General features: G+C 25.8%; 5 protein-coding genes across 8 annotated transcripts; 3 read left to right on the top strand and 2 right to left on the bottom strand.

The window, feature by feature from the left end:
- The first annotated feature begins 120 nt into the window (after nt 1-120).
- On the top strand, nt 121-1,328 carry LOC117206963 (parkin coregulated gene protein homolog). The gene is made up of 4 exons (XM_033446711.1): nt 121-366; nt 431-749; nt 837-986; nt 1,052-1,328. Exons 1-4 carry the CDS (start codon nt 262-264, stop codon nt 1,210-1,212), a joined length of 735 nt encoding a protein of 244 aa, XP_033302602.1. The 5' UTR covers nt 121-261; the 3' UTR covers nt 1,213-1,328.
- On the bottom strand, nt 1,294-4,874 carry LOC117206962 (probable glutamine--tRNA ligase). Of its 3 annotated transcripts, none has more exons than XM_033446707.1 (10): nt 4,547-4,874; nt 4,053-4,357; nt 3,768-3,958; nt 3,417-3,693; nt 3,042-3,339; nt 2,512-2,891; nt 2,109-2,427; nt 1,806-2,026; nt 1,531-1,723; nt 1,294-1,463 (listed from the first exon to the last, which is right to left on the bottom strand). In XM_033446707.1, the coding sequence occupies exons 1-10, from the start codon at nt 4,667-4,669 to the stop codon at nt 1,413-1,415; spliced, it is 2,358 nt and encodes a 785-aa protein (XP_033302598.1). In that variant the 5' UTR covers nt 4,670-4,874; the 3' UTR covers nt 1,294-1,412. The 3 variants fall into 3 exon arrangements, with proteins under 3 accessions (XP_033302598.1, XP_033302600.1, XP_033302601.1); XM_033446709.1 differs by having other exon boundaries at nt 3,417-3,672; nt 3,756-3,958; XM_033446710.1 differs by having other exon boundaries at nt 1,299-1,463; nt 3,417-3,672; nt 4,547-4,873.
- Nucleotides 4,585-6,358, top strand: LOC117206964 (EEF1A lysine methyltransferase 1). Of its 2 annotated transcripts, none has more exons than XM_033446713.1 (5): nt 4,585-4,760; nt 5,307-5,539; nt 5,684-5,831; nt 5,919-6,128; nt 6,191-6,358. In XM_033446713.1, the coding sequence occupies exons 2-5, from the start codon at nt 5,390-5,392 to the stop codon at nt 6,322-6,324; spliced, it is 642 nt and encodes a 213-aa protein (XP_033302604.1). In that variant the 5' UTR covers nt 4,585-4,760; nt 5,307-5,389; the 3' UTR covers nt 6,325-6,358. The 2 variants fall into 2 exon arrangements, with proteins under 2 accessions (XP_033302604.1, XP_033302603.1); XM_033446712.1 differs by lacking the exon at nt 4,585-4,760 and adding an exon at nt 5,052-5,099.
- A 485-nt stretch (nt 6,359-6,843) lies between these two features.
- LOC117206946 (myb-like protein D) lies at nt 6,844-9,840 on the top strand. The gene is made up of 6 exons (XM_033446675.1): nt 6,844-7,058; nt 7,190-7,243; nt 7,700-7,969; nt 8,066-8,861; nt 8,929-9,137; nt 9,256-9,840. The coding sequence occupies exons 1-6, from the start codon at nt 6,963-6,965 to the stop codon at nt 9,331-9,333; spliced, it is 1,503 nt and encodes a 500-aa protein (XP_033302566.1). The 5' UTR covers nt 6,844-6,962; the 3' UTR covers nt 9,334-9,840.
- Nucleotides 9,841-12,957: 3,117 nt separating this feature from the next.
- On the bottom strand, nt 12,958-13,906 carry LOC117206949 (mitochondrial import inner membrane translocase subunit Tim13-like). Its single transcript, XM_033446685.1, has 3 exons — nt 13,648-13,906; nt 13,506-13,574; nt 12,958-13,092 (listed from the first exon to the last, which is right to left on the bottom strand). The coding sequence occupies exons 1-3, from the start codon at nt 13,750-13,752 to the stop codon at nt 12,994-12,996; spliced, it is 273 nt and encodes a 90-aa protein (XP_033302576.1). The 5' UTR covers nt 13,753-13,906; the 3' UTR covers nt 12,958-12,993.
- Between the last annotated feature and the right edge of the window lie 85 nt (nt 13,907-13,991).

A 13,991-nucleotide genomic window follows, 5' to 3' on the forward strand; every position in this document is an offset into this window, starting at 1 on the left:
ATGTGCTTTTAAATATAGATATACATATGTATAGCTGTATGTAACATATGTAAGTATAGTTGCTAAGAAACATGTTTGATCCATATTTGTTGTACATTAAATTACCATAATGCAATATATCTAGGATGAATCGACGATATTAGTTACGGTGACGTGTTTAGAATTTTAATATTTTCTTCATGAATAAAATTGTATAAGATATTCTACAACATTTCATTTATCAAATCATCTTTTGATTAAACGCGAGAAAAGAACATCGGAATGGTAAATGAAACAAAATTTTGGGATGAAATTCGAAAAGACCTACCACGATATAAAAAGAGAAAACCCAGAGTTGTTCCTGCTTTCACCATTCAAGCTTTACAGGTAACACTTCAATATTCTAAACGTTATATTTATGTGAACTGATACTTATATATAATATATTTAGGAAAACACTGTAGTTAAAAAACCTCCTCGATATGAATTGTATAAACCTCAACCACCTAAACCATCAACTTTTCGAAAATTCTATGAATGGGGCGTATTTCCAGTTGCATTGGAAAAGGATAAATATGGGACAAAACTTAGCTGGAAAGTTAACATTGAGGATTTAGATTTTCATCATTATTTACCGTTATTTTTTGATGGGTTAACGGAAACTGAACAACCGATTAAGTTTATAGTAGAACAGGGAATATCTGACATGTTAGAACACGGTGGTCCTAAAATTTTACCTGTTGTGCCACAATTAATAATTCCTATTAAAAGTGATTTTTCTTTTTATTCTAATAAAAGATTTTGCAAACTGTATAAAATTGTGTTTATACGATTTTATAAATTCTTGTTTATTGTAGAAGCCTTAAATACAAAAATGCCAGAAATTATGTGTACAACACTTAGAGCTCTTCAAAATCTTGTACGTTCAACAGATTGTGTTGGAGAAGCTTTAGTACCGTATTTTAGACAAATTTTACCAGTGCTTAATTTATTAAAAGATAGAAATGGTAAGATTTTAATCTATATTTATAATTTTATATAAAAATGATAAAAATTAAATTTGACATTCCAGTGAATCTTGGAGAAGGTATCGATTACTCACAACAAAAAGGTGAAAACGTCGCAGATATAATACAAGAAACTCTTGAATTACTTGAAATATATGGAGGTGAAGATGCTTTTATAAATATTAAATATATGATTCCTACATACGAATCTTGTATGATGAATTAAATAATACCTATTTATATTGTCCACTAATTATCTAGTAATGATTTTAAGATGTAAAACTCTAAAACTATAAAAAAATACATATTATCTTAAACATAATTGTTATTTATAAATATTATACAAAACATTATAAAGCATGGTAAATTATATAACACTCAATTATTCATACATAATGTTTGAATGCATGTTTCATTTCATTTCATTTACACTTTCCCAGCATCTTCCTTTAACGTTACCGTTCTGTTAAAAACGAGCTGTAAAAAGCGAATGAAATTAGTAAGAATAGTAATATTTAAATTTAGATACCACAGTTATAATTACTTTTTCTGATGTTGTATCCGGATCTACAGAGAAAAAGCCAATACGTTCAAATTGAAATTTTTCAAAAACTTTCGCTGAACGTGCCAAACTTGCATCAATATATCCAACGATTTCTTTCTTACTCTGTGGATTAATATCACTCAAGAAACCGTTTGGTACTTCATTAGAATCTTCAGGATTTTTGTGTTTAAATCTGAAAATTGTATTATGAACAAATAGAACATTGTAATTATTAGATCAATAATAATAAATTATTACATTAACTCAATACTTACAAACGTTCATATAATCTAATGGATGCTAATATAGGATTTGATACCCAGTGTATAAAAGCTTTAGGCTTGTTAGTTTCAGAAATGGATTCTTGTGTAACAATCAAATTCACAATATTACCCATGTTATCTTTTTCAATTTTTTTGATCGTTAATACTATCCCTACATGCTTTAAACCAACAGATTGGTTTGGTGTTAAACGTCTAAAATCTTTTTCTGCTTTCTATAAATGCGTAATGACATCTTTAATAGAATGATAACAAATATTTTCTATCATATATTCGAACTGAAATAGCAATATATACCTCTTTGAAATCAGATGCCTCAATATATACAATTTCATCAAAGACAATCTCATGTTGTCCTTTATCTGGTTCATTAGGAAAGTTAGGAACTGTTAGTTTTATAGAATTTTCATGAGGAAAATTGCTAATGGTTACTTTTAATGGTTCTAGAACTGCCATATGTCGACTTGCAGTTACATTTAAAAAATCTCTCACAGATGCCTCTAAAACAGCTGGATCAACAATTACTTGAGCACCAGTCACACCCATTTGTGCACAAAAATTATTTATAGCATCAGGTGGAAAACCACGTCTGCGAAGAGCTGTTAATGTAAATAATCTACAAAAAATATATGTACAATAAGCATCAAAAATTTATATTTTCAAATGTATTAATGTAATGAATTTTTACATTAAAACATACCTTGGGTCATCCCAATCAGATACAATACCTTCATCAATCAACTTACTGATTTTTCTTTTAGAAACAACTGTATAGCATACATTTAATCTACCATACTCCCACTGCACAGGACAGTAAATATCTAAAGCATTACAAAGCCAATAATAAGATGATCTTCTTGACTGAAATTCTTTGGTGCAAAGAGAATGAGTTATATTTTCTATGCTGTCACATAAGCAATGTGTATAATCATAAGTTGGATAAATACACCATTTATCTCCTGTCCTATGATGAGGAACATATTTTATTCTATATGCAACTGGATCTTGTTTCCCTTCTTCTAATGTTACTTTCATTCTTAATGTAGCTTCACCTTCCTCAAGCAACCCATCCTTCATATCCTATATAGAAAATTATAGAGTTAATCAAGAAATTTTATGATATAACTTAAAATTTTGTACATACCCATAAAACATTTAAACCCATTAAAAACATTTAAATAATCAAAAATTTTAAGCTACAATAATTTATCTGAAATAAATAATTATTACATGAAATAATTGTAAACTCTCTGAAATAGGTCTATCACGCCAGGGACTTGGAGGTGGGTTGAAACCTTTTATTTCTTCACTAGACTGATGACAAACATATGCTAAATCCTTTTCAATGAGAACTATAGCCCATTCATACAACTGTTGAAAGTAATCGGAAGAATGAGTAATTTTAGCTGGTTTATACCCAAGCCATTCTACCATTTCACGAATACCAATAAAAAATTTCTCTTCTTCTTTTTCAGGATTTGTATCATCATAACGTAGATAACATATTCCATCATGGGCTGCTGCATACCTGCAATGGAATTATACTTGAAATATAATTTATATTACAGAAATTAAGAATCATATCTATAATAGGATACAGCATACCCAAAATTAATATTAATTGCTTTTGCATGACCAATATGTAGAATTCCATTAGGTTCTGGTGGAAATCTAGTTATTACTTTGCCATCTGTTATTTTTAAATGTTCTTGAAGTAATTTGTGTGTATTTGGTGTTATAATATATCCTTCAGTTTTATAATTTTCGCCTGGTTTATGAAAATGAACTTTAGTTTTCATTAATTCACTTATTGTCTGAGCATCTGTTTTCTCATTTGTTGCTGTCACACCTTTTGGTTCCACTAAATAACAGTTAGGAAGCTTTTAAATAATGAATTATAATACATAAATTACATATAGATGAACATATTATTTGCATTAATACCATTTGATTTACCTTTTTCTTTTCCTGATTTTTGTGCTTTTGCTTGCTTTGCTGGTTTAGGTAGTGGTACAAGATCAGAGTCACATTTTGGACCTAACAAATCAAGCATTTGAACATTAAATTCATTTTTCACTGCTTTTCCATCAGCCCATTTTAGAGTATTACGTACATGTTGCATTAATGGACCAATATTAAAATGGTACCTGTAAAAACATTTTGTTTTGTAAAACTCATAAAATTCTTAACAATATGAATGCTAAATTTTCAATATTAATGTTAAAAATATAACATATATACCTTTTCTCTATTATTTCCACTTTATGTGTGCTTATTACTTTCTCAACTTCACGTTCTATTTCTTCTGGAGATATAACAATACCTATACCACATTCTTTCTCAAAAGCAGATACATTGACATATTCTTCTATATGATTAAGTAAATAATCTAACCCAGCATCTAATCTTTGAGTTGTATCTAATTTCTTTTCAGCTATGTATTTAGCAAGAAATGACAATTTATTTGCAATCTGATTCTTAATTTTCGAAGCAAGTTGATATAACAAAATTCCAATTTCTGATGTAATAATTCCATACTTATTAGCCTACAAAAAATAACACATGGTATAATCAGATATTACAAAGGTATACCATATGTAGCAATAATGCTTACATTTTGTTCAAATATAAACAAGTGAAAAGGTTTATAATATGTAATTCAAACTTATAAGATTACATCACTAAATAATAAAAAACGTAATTAAAAAGATATCTTGTATGTATAACTTACTAACCTCTATTATAGCAAGTTTCAAATTATTGGAAACTTGTTTGTTTTTTAGAGTTTCTTTAGCTTTTTGTTCACTTAAACCAATAGACTGAAATAATTTTACGTCGTCTTGTGAATCCATCATCATATTTTCTTCTTTTCTTCAATACGTAATTTAGTGTGATTTTGAAGCCGGGAATTAAGACATATGTGTACAAGATACTTGGTAAAATTACTTGGTAAATACGTGGATTTTAAAGCAATAATGTGATAAGGAATATAATCTTTTCCAAGGAAATTATTATATCTTTCTACATATTAAATCTCGTATATTTATCGTTATGCTTATGTTTTACAACCAATCAATTACATTTAAGATTTTTACATTTTATTAATTAAAAAATATGATAAAAAATTTATATATATACAAATTTTATATAAGGATTATATTAAATTACTTTAATATTAAATAATGAAATCAATAAATTAATAAATTGACAAACTTTAAAAATATAAAATTTATTTTGCAGAAATATCCTAATCAACTATCATAAAATTACTAAATTTTTAATAGATAGGTACAATATGTTTTACTTTCGATAAGATACCTATATTATCTTAAATGTCAAATTGATAGTATTCTTCATTGAAAAATTTTATATAACTGATATTTATTATTTTAAAAATAATACAAATTTAACACATGTTTTAATTAATTAAAAGTTAATATTTGGTTATGTTACACATATATTTGTGTACAATTAAAACTAATTGCTTTTCAACAGATACACAAAATGTGACATTTTAAATTATTATTTATAAATAAAATACATATATGTACATACACATATACAAAAAGTAGTTAAAAATGAATGAAAGCGATGATGATGATTTACAGTTATGTCCTACGACACTTGCTGCCTTAAAAGAGTTTCTTAAAGAAAAGGAAGAAAGAGAAAATCAGTTAAAACATACTTTAGAAAATCAACATTTAGATGTCTCTTTTGATGAGAATTGGGTAAGTTAATTTTTACTAAATAGATTAGTAGTCCTTCTTAACAATTCATATTTATTTGTAAATTTGTAATTTGTGAAATAGTTTATTAATTAATTTTATATTTTATGATTAAGATGTTTAATGATTTAATAATTTGAATTTTAGCAATTAAGTCAGTTTTGGTATGATGACAAAACAACAGATACTCTTGTAAAAGGTGCTATACAGTGTACAGAGTCTGATGGAAAAATTGCATTAATATCATGCCCTACACTTTATAGTAAACTGAAAAAAACTTCTGGTGAACGAAAAGGTTTGAAAATATGTTATTTGTAATTTCATGATTTATGTAATATCAAATATGTTATTGTTATTATTAATATTAATTATTTATTTACAGTCACCCTTTTTGAGTATGATGAACGTTTTAAAGCATATGGTTCAGATTTTGTACCATACAATTATAAATTTCCTTTAAATATACCTGGAGATATGTCAAACTTTTATGATTTAGTGATAGCTGATCCACCATTTCTTTCTGATGAATGTTTAACAAAAACTGCCCTTACAATAAAATTCTTAGCCAAAAAGGATATTGTACTTTGTACAGGTACTTTTCATAATCAATAATCAATTTTTTATTTCTTAATTACTTTTATTCTTACATTGCAGGTGCTATTATGAGCGATTTGGCAGAGAGATTATTGAATGTTAAAATTTGCAACTTTGTACCTCAACATCGAAATAATCTTGCAAATGAATTTTACTGTTATTCAAATTTCGATTTTGATAAAATGTTACAATAAAACTGTGTAATAAAGAAATTGTACACATATAAAATTTTAGCGTTCTATGTTACCTGGTATTACTAACTTAACTCAATATAAAAAGAAATTTAAATTTAGGATTATTCGTTATTTTCAAATTTCATATATATTTTTTTGAGCTTATGTTACTTCCGGTATATTAAATACAATTTTTAATGTTTCTCGTATACGAATATTATCGAATATTTAATGAAAATATTTTTCTACCTAATCAAGTAATTTTCAGTATTGTAAAGAAAATTTTTATATAAATTTAATTTCTTTTAATTAGGAAGTGAAAGATATTGGTAATACTGATACATTTGTAACATATTCGAATAAAATAATAAAATTTGATAATTTAGTTTACAATTTACTACATATTAGTTATTTTACAATGTCTACTATAAAATATGCTCTACTTTTGTTTTATATATACTAATATATAAAGTAGCAATCAATATATGGTCATAACAATAATCAGATAGAAATAAAATTTTTTTCAGTTTCTGAATTTAAACTCCCTAGACAGAAAAATATAATCTCTAGGTAAACAGATGTGAAAAGAAGACACGCGATGGAAAGCGTAAATATTTACATTTCTTGAGTGTTTGTGAGAGTAATTTTTATTTATAATCATGATAGACGGAAACATTTCCATGGAGGAGGATACAGAATTACGAGATTTGGTGGTACAAACACTTGAAAACAATGGTGTTCTTGCAAAAGTCCGGGTATGATAAAAATTTTTCTAAGAACTATATTTTTTTTATAGGTTATGTAGATCACATCAAAGAACTTTCTCCCATCAAAATTATATTTTTTGTCGTAGTATTGATTTAACAATTTTTTATAATGTTTATAGGCGGAACTCAGGGCAAGTGTTTTCTTAGCTCTAGAAGAACAAGAATCTGTAATGGTATGTTCTACAGTAGATAAATGCAAACAATTTTTTTTATATATTCATGCACAAAAGTTGTTCTTTTACATCATTTTAAATCATAGCTGGTAATAATAAAATGTACAAAATAACAAAAGTAAATAACAAACTTGAATTAATAAGAGTTGCAATTAAATTTCAAAATTATATAATATTTGTCAAAGTCAACAAAATTATTTTGGATTAATTAATTTTGATCATAATTTTGATGTCCATCAGTAACAGTAGATAGAAGAATGTATTTTGTTGCTCCAGCACTACAGCATCTGTGTGTATGCATAGTTTGTCATAGTTTATTTTTACATTATTTAAATAAATGTTCATTCCTATATAGATTTATAAATAGCAAATATACATCTGATATATATTAAAGTAAATAACAACATCAGACAATGTTATAATTATAGTTTTCATCATGTAAATTAAATATTTCAGAACCCTGAACCACTTCTCAATAAAACTGTAAAACAGTACCTGGCTAATTCAGAGGGAAAATTATTGTTTTCCTTGGTTAGGGAGTTCCTAGAGTATTTTGGTCTTGATTATACAATATCTGTATATGATCCAGAAACTTATTTTGGAAAAGAATATAATTATGTTGGAAGAAATAAATTATGTGAAGAATTAGGTATTGAATCCAATGAGCCATTGCTTGGAGAAATTTTAAAAAATAGCATGAACAGTGCCTTTAATAACACACAGAAGGTATGTAGGTTAAGATTGTAAGATAAAATATTATAAATATTTTAAAAAATTAATTACCCAGAAATAAAACTGTTACAATTACGAATATTTTTATAGAATGAAACTGACAGCAAATTTAGTACAACTGAAACTACAACAAATATTGCTAATGCCACATTTGAAATTTCCATTCCAAAAGTATTAAATAATGAAACTACATCATTGTCAAATGATAATGATGTATCGGATAAATTAGAAAGCATTTCACAGCAAAGTCCAAAACTTCCAATAAATGTGACAATAACTGATAAGAGAAATAAAGAAACATCTGTTCATGTTTCAATAGATGATTTAAAGTGTGAGATGCAAAATGATTCTCTCAGGAATAGTACAACTTCTGAATACAATGAAAAGAACGATGGAATTGATAGCAAAGGGAACAATAGTATGAATTTTGATACACTCCCTACAAGTCCAAATGGCACAAGTACAGTGATGAATCATACAACAAAGGAGACTGAGATAGATACACTCATTCAAACAAGTTTACTAAATAAAACCGAGCCTTTAATTAAGTTTGATGAATCTATAGTTACTGAAATGCAAACAAATCAAAATGAAGATATAAGTAAGCAAAATAATATAAATAGTTTGGAATTACAAATAGTAAATAATATACAAAACAGAAAACCAGTTAATACTGGAAACAGTTTTGGAAAAACTGTATACTTCGAAGAAATTATTGTTGACGGAAAAAGAGAAAATATTAATGATATACGTAATACTGATACCTTTTTACAAGATTTACCATCTTTAGATAAAAAATCACATTCTATACTTAGCGATCTCCCACCATTAAATAGTAAAAAAACTAATATTAATGATTTGAAGGAATTAATGGATATTGGGCTTGGTATGTTGTTGCATATCTTTGAAACATATTTCTCATAATCTTTGTATCATAAACATAATATTTTCAGGAACTGATGGTATAGATAATTATGAAGAAGATTTTGTTTCATCTGCGTCTGGTAGTGCTTATGATCAAAGTCCTTCGAAGGATCCTGAAAAATCAAATAGTCCAATAAAATTACAAACGAAAAAACAAGATAAAATTCACAGTACTAATAGCGAGGACATAAGTGAAGAAATTGAAGATATAAATGATATACTAAGCAGCACATCATGTGTAAGTAAATTTTATATGAATTTAGATGCATTTTTTGATACATAATTTTCCATATAAAGATGGTTTTACATATATATATACATTTTTTTTGAGTATTGCATGTATAATTCCATTTTAGCTTGAAGATATAAACATGGATAAAAACATGTCAAATTTTGCAACGGGTATTACAGCAAATTGTGCAAAGGAACTGTAATTCATAAATTGCACTAGTGAATTACTGTAAGAACTAAAATGTTATTTCATTTAGAGCATTGATATTCAATATCCTCCTATGTCAGGGCATCAAGTATATTAATGCAAATTGCTATGAATTCATGAATTTGCAAAATTATTTTGGTTTCTAACATGGCACTGCCGTTTGTGGCTCAATACTTATAAGTTCCCTACAAAAAAACGTAGAAGGGAAATGTCTGAATATATATTTATAAATGTTATATTTTCACTACTTTGTAAGAACTTTTTGTCAAAAATGTATTTTTATAAATCATGAATTTCATTTTAACAGTATTTAAGAAAAATAATTTTTAAACAAAAAATATTCTACGAAGGATATTATATTGGTTATGACATGAGAAAACTCAACTTTTTATAAAAATATTACACAAATTTTATTAAAAAAGATGAGATGTTATAAACTGATAAACTGCCATTACTCTCTGCTATTATTGTAATAAAGTGTTAAATTATATTTTTAGTAATTGAGAATATTAAAAATAAGAATCATATAAAAGTTCCATTAAAAATTTTTTATAAAATACACGTTGTAAACATATTTATAATTTTATAATGTAATAAGAAGTAGTTACTTAAAAATTCAAAAATTAAGTTGATATCAAAAACAAAGAAACACTATTTAATTAAAGTGAATATACTATTAAATCATCTTTTTAAGTTATGATACATTATTAACTAAATTAGAAGAGTAATATTAAAACTCTTGCTTGTAAGCTTTCAGACAAACTGCCTTCTACGTTATTCTGTAAATATGTCTAGTATTATTACTTATAAAGCCAATTATCTCAATGTTAAAATATCTTAAAAAATGAAAAGTAATCAGTTACATTAATGGTTGTTGAATACTTAGTTATATCTTTCTGAAAAAATTTTGTAGCAATTTTGTTATGTTTATCAAAATAATTCCTGTGTCTGATTTTATGACTGAAGTATCATTACCTCATTTAACTAAAGTTACTGGTATAGTATTGATAGCAATATCAGTAAATCATCCGTCTAAAAATGGATTGCCTAAAAAATATATAAAATTATTTTTCTTCAAAGATAATGGTGCTAAATGCATAAAACGAAAAGTATTTATAAAAGTTGAAGTTGATATTCAATGAAAGATTAGGTGCTTATATGTTTTCTTGCATCCATGAATCGTAATATTTAAATAACTAATGAGAGCTTTAGACTAAGTAATTCAATTTTTGGGCAATCCAATACCTTGATAAACATATTGTTATAAATATACTATGCCCCAAATAAGATGCAATAACTAAGTACAATTCATAATGGATCAACTGGATGCTTGACAAATCAAAATCTGTTTGTACAGCCTGCTTCCTTCACAAAACTTTGAGTAGCACACAATTACTGTAATGTCATCAATAGTAAATATTGTAAATGATTCAAACAAAGAGATTTCATAGTTGATTAATACGCCTTAGAATTTTAATTGTATAACAAGAGTTTATTTATAATAATATTATAATTATGTCATTAACTTATTCTACATACCACATAACTCTAGTTCTACAGAAAATTGCTGTTCTTATTATAAAGATATCTAAGATATACACATAAATAAACATATTATTTTTAGTAAAACAAAATACTGTTATAACATATTTTATTTTTCATCTTTTTTTTATAACACATATTAAAAAATAAGTTGTTTATTTAGAAATTATACCATTAATCATATAAATCATTTGAATGAAGTAAAATCTTTACTTTTACAGTATTAAGTATAATGAAATCCCTTAGTTTGAATCAGCTTTTATTTCTATGTATATATTAAAGCAGGTGTGTTCCTGACCAATCAACGTGGTTACATTTTAATATTGATATAACATATAATTTTATAAAAACAATTTCAGGATGATACTGAACATTCCTACACTTTATAGAATGTAAAATATAGATACATTCCATTGTTATTAAGATTATTGCACTTTTGTTGTATTGTTAGCATTAGTAAAGAAATTTACATAAGTATTTTTCACCATAAATTATAAGAGAGAAGAAGAGAGAGAGTAATTTAAGAAATGTTTCACAACTTATCACAGTATATCGACAAATTTTATTTCACATTCTGATGAAACTAGAAAGTGTTTTTGTGTAAGCATTTCTATTGCAGGGTACACAAACATTTTTATATTTATGTAGTTTTGGAAATGATTTCAATTAATCCTAAGCTGATTAATATGAAATCTCACATTTCATATGCGTTTTGGTATATATGGAAGTCTTGTTATATATATATAAATATATATATATAGGATGAATTAATAAGAATTCTTACCTGAAATGCCTCATTATTATTAAAGGATATCTCATATGAAATGCATAGTAGAGTCAAAGGATCCAATTAATGTATTTTAACTTCCTTATACCCCCTCAAAGGCAATGTATTTCATATGAAACACTTTTTAATCAAATCAACGGACATCAGGATATTTCAGATAACAATTTTCATTGGTTCACTCTGTATATAAATACTTCTTTCTTTTTCCCTTTGGAAAATTCATAACATGAATACATAATCTTTTATTTTCTATACCAAACATATAAGTAAGTACAGTATAAAAGAGGTTGAAAAGATATATTTTTTAAAATTAGAAGAAATATTAATGAATTTCTTTTTTATACACATATATATCTACACCTATATACACATATCTTTGCAGCTGTTTTTTGATAACAAAAAGATATGTATAACTAATAACATCGATTTGTTATGTTACAAACTGTCTGTATTGATCTGTATATATGATAATGGCATATAATGCACTGGTATGCAAATTAATTATAGATTTTGCAAACATTGATATGAAATAGTTGTAATTATTGTTATTTACTAATTTATATTATCAAATTGAACAGATGAAGTATTAATAAACCACTCACAATATTTTTTCATACAGTTCTAGAGATTTATTTTTGTAACCACGTTGAAGTATTGGTAGCTATATTGTGCCTTTTAGTGTGTATGAATAAGAAACAATGCAAATACATACTATGGAATTGCGGGATTTACAAAATACCTAAGTTACTTATTTATGATTTTGAAGTACGATGTAACAATATTCATGTATATGTTATTTATTTTATAAAGATTTTTCTCTTTTGCAATTGCTGTGTATTTTACACCTTATAATCAATCCTAGCTTATACTTCATCATACTTATTTAACAAAATTTTATATTTTTAAGTATTTATTAATTTTTCTGTAACTCTGGGAGAGATTATCTACAGATATATTAACAGATATACGAAAGATGGGAAAAAAGTACATTAAATAAATGAGACGCAAATTATAAATTTATGCATCTTTATTTATTTGTTAACGTTTTAGAAATACAGGTGGCAGTGTAATGTCACTGTGTAATATTAAAATTGGGTTTCTAACTTTTAAAATGTTACAAATGTAAAAATCTATTCTGTCTTGAAACTTAATCAGAAGTAATGACATTATATACAAAATTATTCAATATTTATAAATGACATAGATTTGCTAATAAATATACATAATAATTACAGTTATAATATTTCCTAAACAATATTTGAAAAATAGTTGGTATACAATTACACAATGTACAACCAGAAACAATTTATTTAACAATTTGTACTGTTACATTCTGTCATGCTCTCTCTGTATTCGAGCACTGTACGTTTTTGATACAAGATGAAATGCATCCATATATCGATCCATACACATTGCTACACATTTCTGTAAGTAAATTAAAATTACTTACATTGTTATATTAATATTAATGAAAATGTGCACTTACATCAAATATACATTAATATATTTTATATTCTATGAGGTCTTATAACAATTTTTATTCTTATATTTTATCTTTGTTTACATTTATATATAGTATAATTCAATATATTTAATATAATTTCCACATATTGTTTATATAAATATTCACAATATTTATATAACATCATTAAATAGTTTTTTTATTATTCGTATTTAATAAAATATTTGCTATATCTTTTCTACGTCTGCTTAAATAATATTTACTTAATAGTGATATAAAAAATATTACATTTAAATTTATTTTATACTTTTAAGGCTTCGAACACGATAGGTTACATTTTATACTAAGGTTACGTTCTACAAACAAAAGAGGTTACCTGTTCGGTATTATCCAGAGAAGTACCGGGCCTAATCACGCATTTTTTAAAGCATTTTTCTGACATTTTCTGAAAATACGAAACCAGGTGATATATGTTATTCATTCATTTTAAATTTGCAAATGTATTTCTACAATCGTACCGAAAGCATTTCTTGTGCATTTGCAACGGCAACTTCTTGTTTAATTTGTTGCATAAGATCACTCTTTTCTTTATCAGTCAGGGATTCAGATGTAAGTGAATTCATATTTACAGTAAAGTATTAAGTGTTTCTTCAATGTAATAATAGCAAAATCAAAAACCACTTTGCTCCCGTTTGTTAAATCCAAACTACTATGTTCTTACCGGTTCGATCGATAAACCGGAAGCACGTGAAACTGCATCTTAAAAGGTCGTTTACAAATTTACAATTCTGAAATGTTGAACGAATTAATGTTTGTAATGTATTTGTATATATATTAATGTATATATTATATTAAAAGATAT

This window comes from Bombus bifarius, unplaced genomic scaffold (genome assembly GCF_011952205.1).
Source record: "Bombus bifarius isolate JDL3187 unplaced genomic scaffold, Bbif_JDL3187 scf7180000008014, whole genome shotgun sequence".
In the NCBI taxonomy this organism is placed as follows: domain Eukaryota; kingdom Metazoa; phylum Arthropoda; class Insecta; order Hymenoptera; family Apidae; genus Bombus; species Bombus bifarius.

Excerpts from the sequence above, each read along its gene's own strand:
- LOC117206963 (XM_033446711.1), top strand. The coding sequence starts at position 262 with ATGGTAAATGAAACAAAATTTTGGGATGAAATTCGAAAAGACCTACCA. Across the intron at positions 750-836 it reads ATTAATAATTCCTATTAAAA|AAGCCTTAAATACAAAAATG; the intron begins GTGATTTTTCTT and ends TGTTTATTGTAG. Across the intron at positions 987-1,051 it reads TTTATTAAAAGATAGAAATG|TGAATCTTGGAGAAGGTATC; the intron begins GTAAGATTTTAA and ends TTGACATTCCAG.
- LOC117206962 (XM_033446707.1), bottom strand. The coding sequence starts at position 4,669 with ATGATGATGGATTCACAAGACGACGTAAAATTATTTCAGTCTATTGGT. Across the intron at positions 3,340-3,416 it reads GCAATTAATATTAATTTTGG|GTATGCAGCAGCCCATGATG; the intron begins GTATGCTGTATC and ends ATTCCATTGCAG. Across the intron at positions 2,892-3,041 it reads AGAGTTTACAATTATTTCAT|GATATGAAGGATGGGTTGCT; the intron begins GTAATAATTATT and ends TTTTCTATATAG.
- LOC117206949 (XM_033446685.1), bottom strand. The coding sequence starts at position 13,752 with ATGAATTCACTTACATCTGAATCCCTGACTGATAAAGAAAAGAGTGAT. Across the intron at positions 13,575-13,647 it reads ATGCACAAGAAATGCTTTCG|AAAATGTCAGAAAAATGCTT; the intron begins GTACGATTGTAG and ends TCGTATTTTCAG. Across the intron at positions 13,093-13,505 it reads CTCTGGATAATACCGAACAG|AAATGTGTAGCAATGTGTAT; the intron begins GTAACCTCTTTT and ends ATTTACTTACAG.
- LOC117206964 (XM_033446713.1), top strand. The coding sequence starts at position 5,390 with ATGAATGAAAGCGATGATGATGATTTACAGTTATGTCCTACGACACTT. Across the intron at positions 5,540-5,683 it reads TCTCTTTTGATGAGAATTGG|CAATTAAGTCAGTTTTGGTA; the intron begins GTAAGTTAATTT and ends TTTGAATTTTAG. Across the intron at positions 5,832-5,918 it reads AACTTCTGGTGAACGAAAAG|TCACCCTTTTTGAGTATGAT; the intron begins GTTTGAAAATAT and ends ATTTATTTACAG.
- LOC117206946 (XM_033446675.1), top strand. The coding sequence starts at position 6,963 with ATGATAGACGGAAACATTTCCATGGAGGAGGATACAGAATTACGAGAT. Across the intron at positions 7,059-7,189 it reads GTGTTCTTGCAAAAGTCCGG|GCGGAACTCAGGGCAAGTGT; the intron begins GTATGATAAAAA and ends TAATGTTTATAG. Across the intron at positions 7,970-8,065 it reads CCTTTAATAACACACAGAAG|AATGAAACTGACAGCAAATT; the intron begins GTATGTAGGTTA and ends ATATTTTTATAG.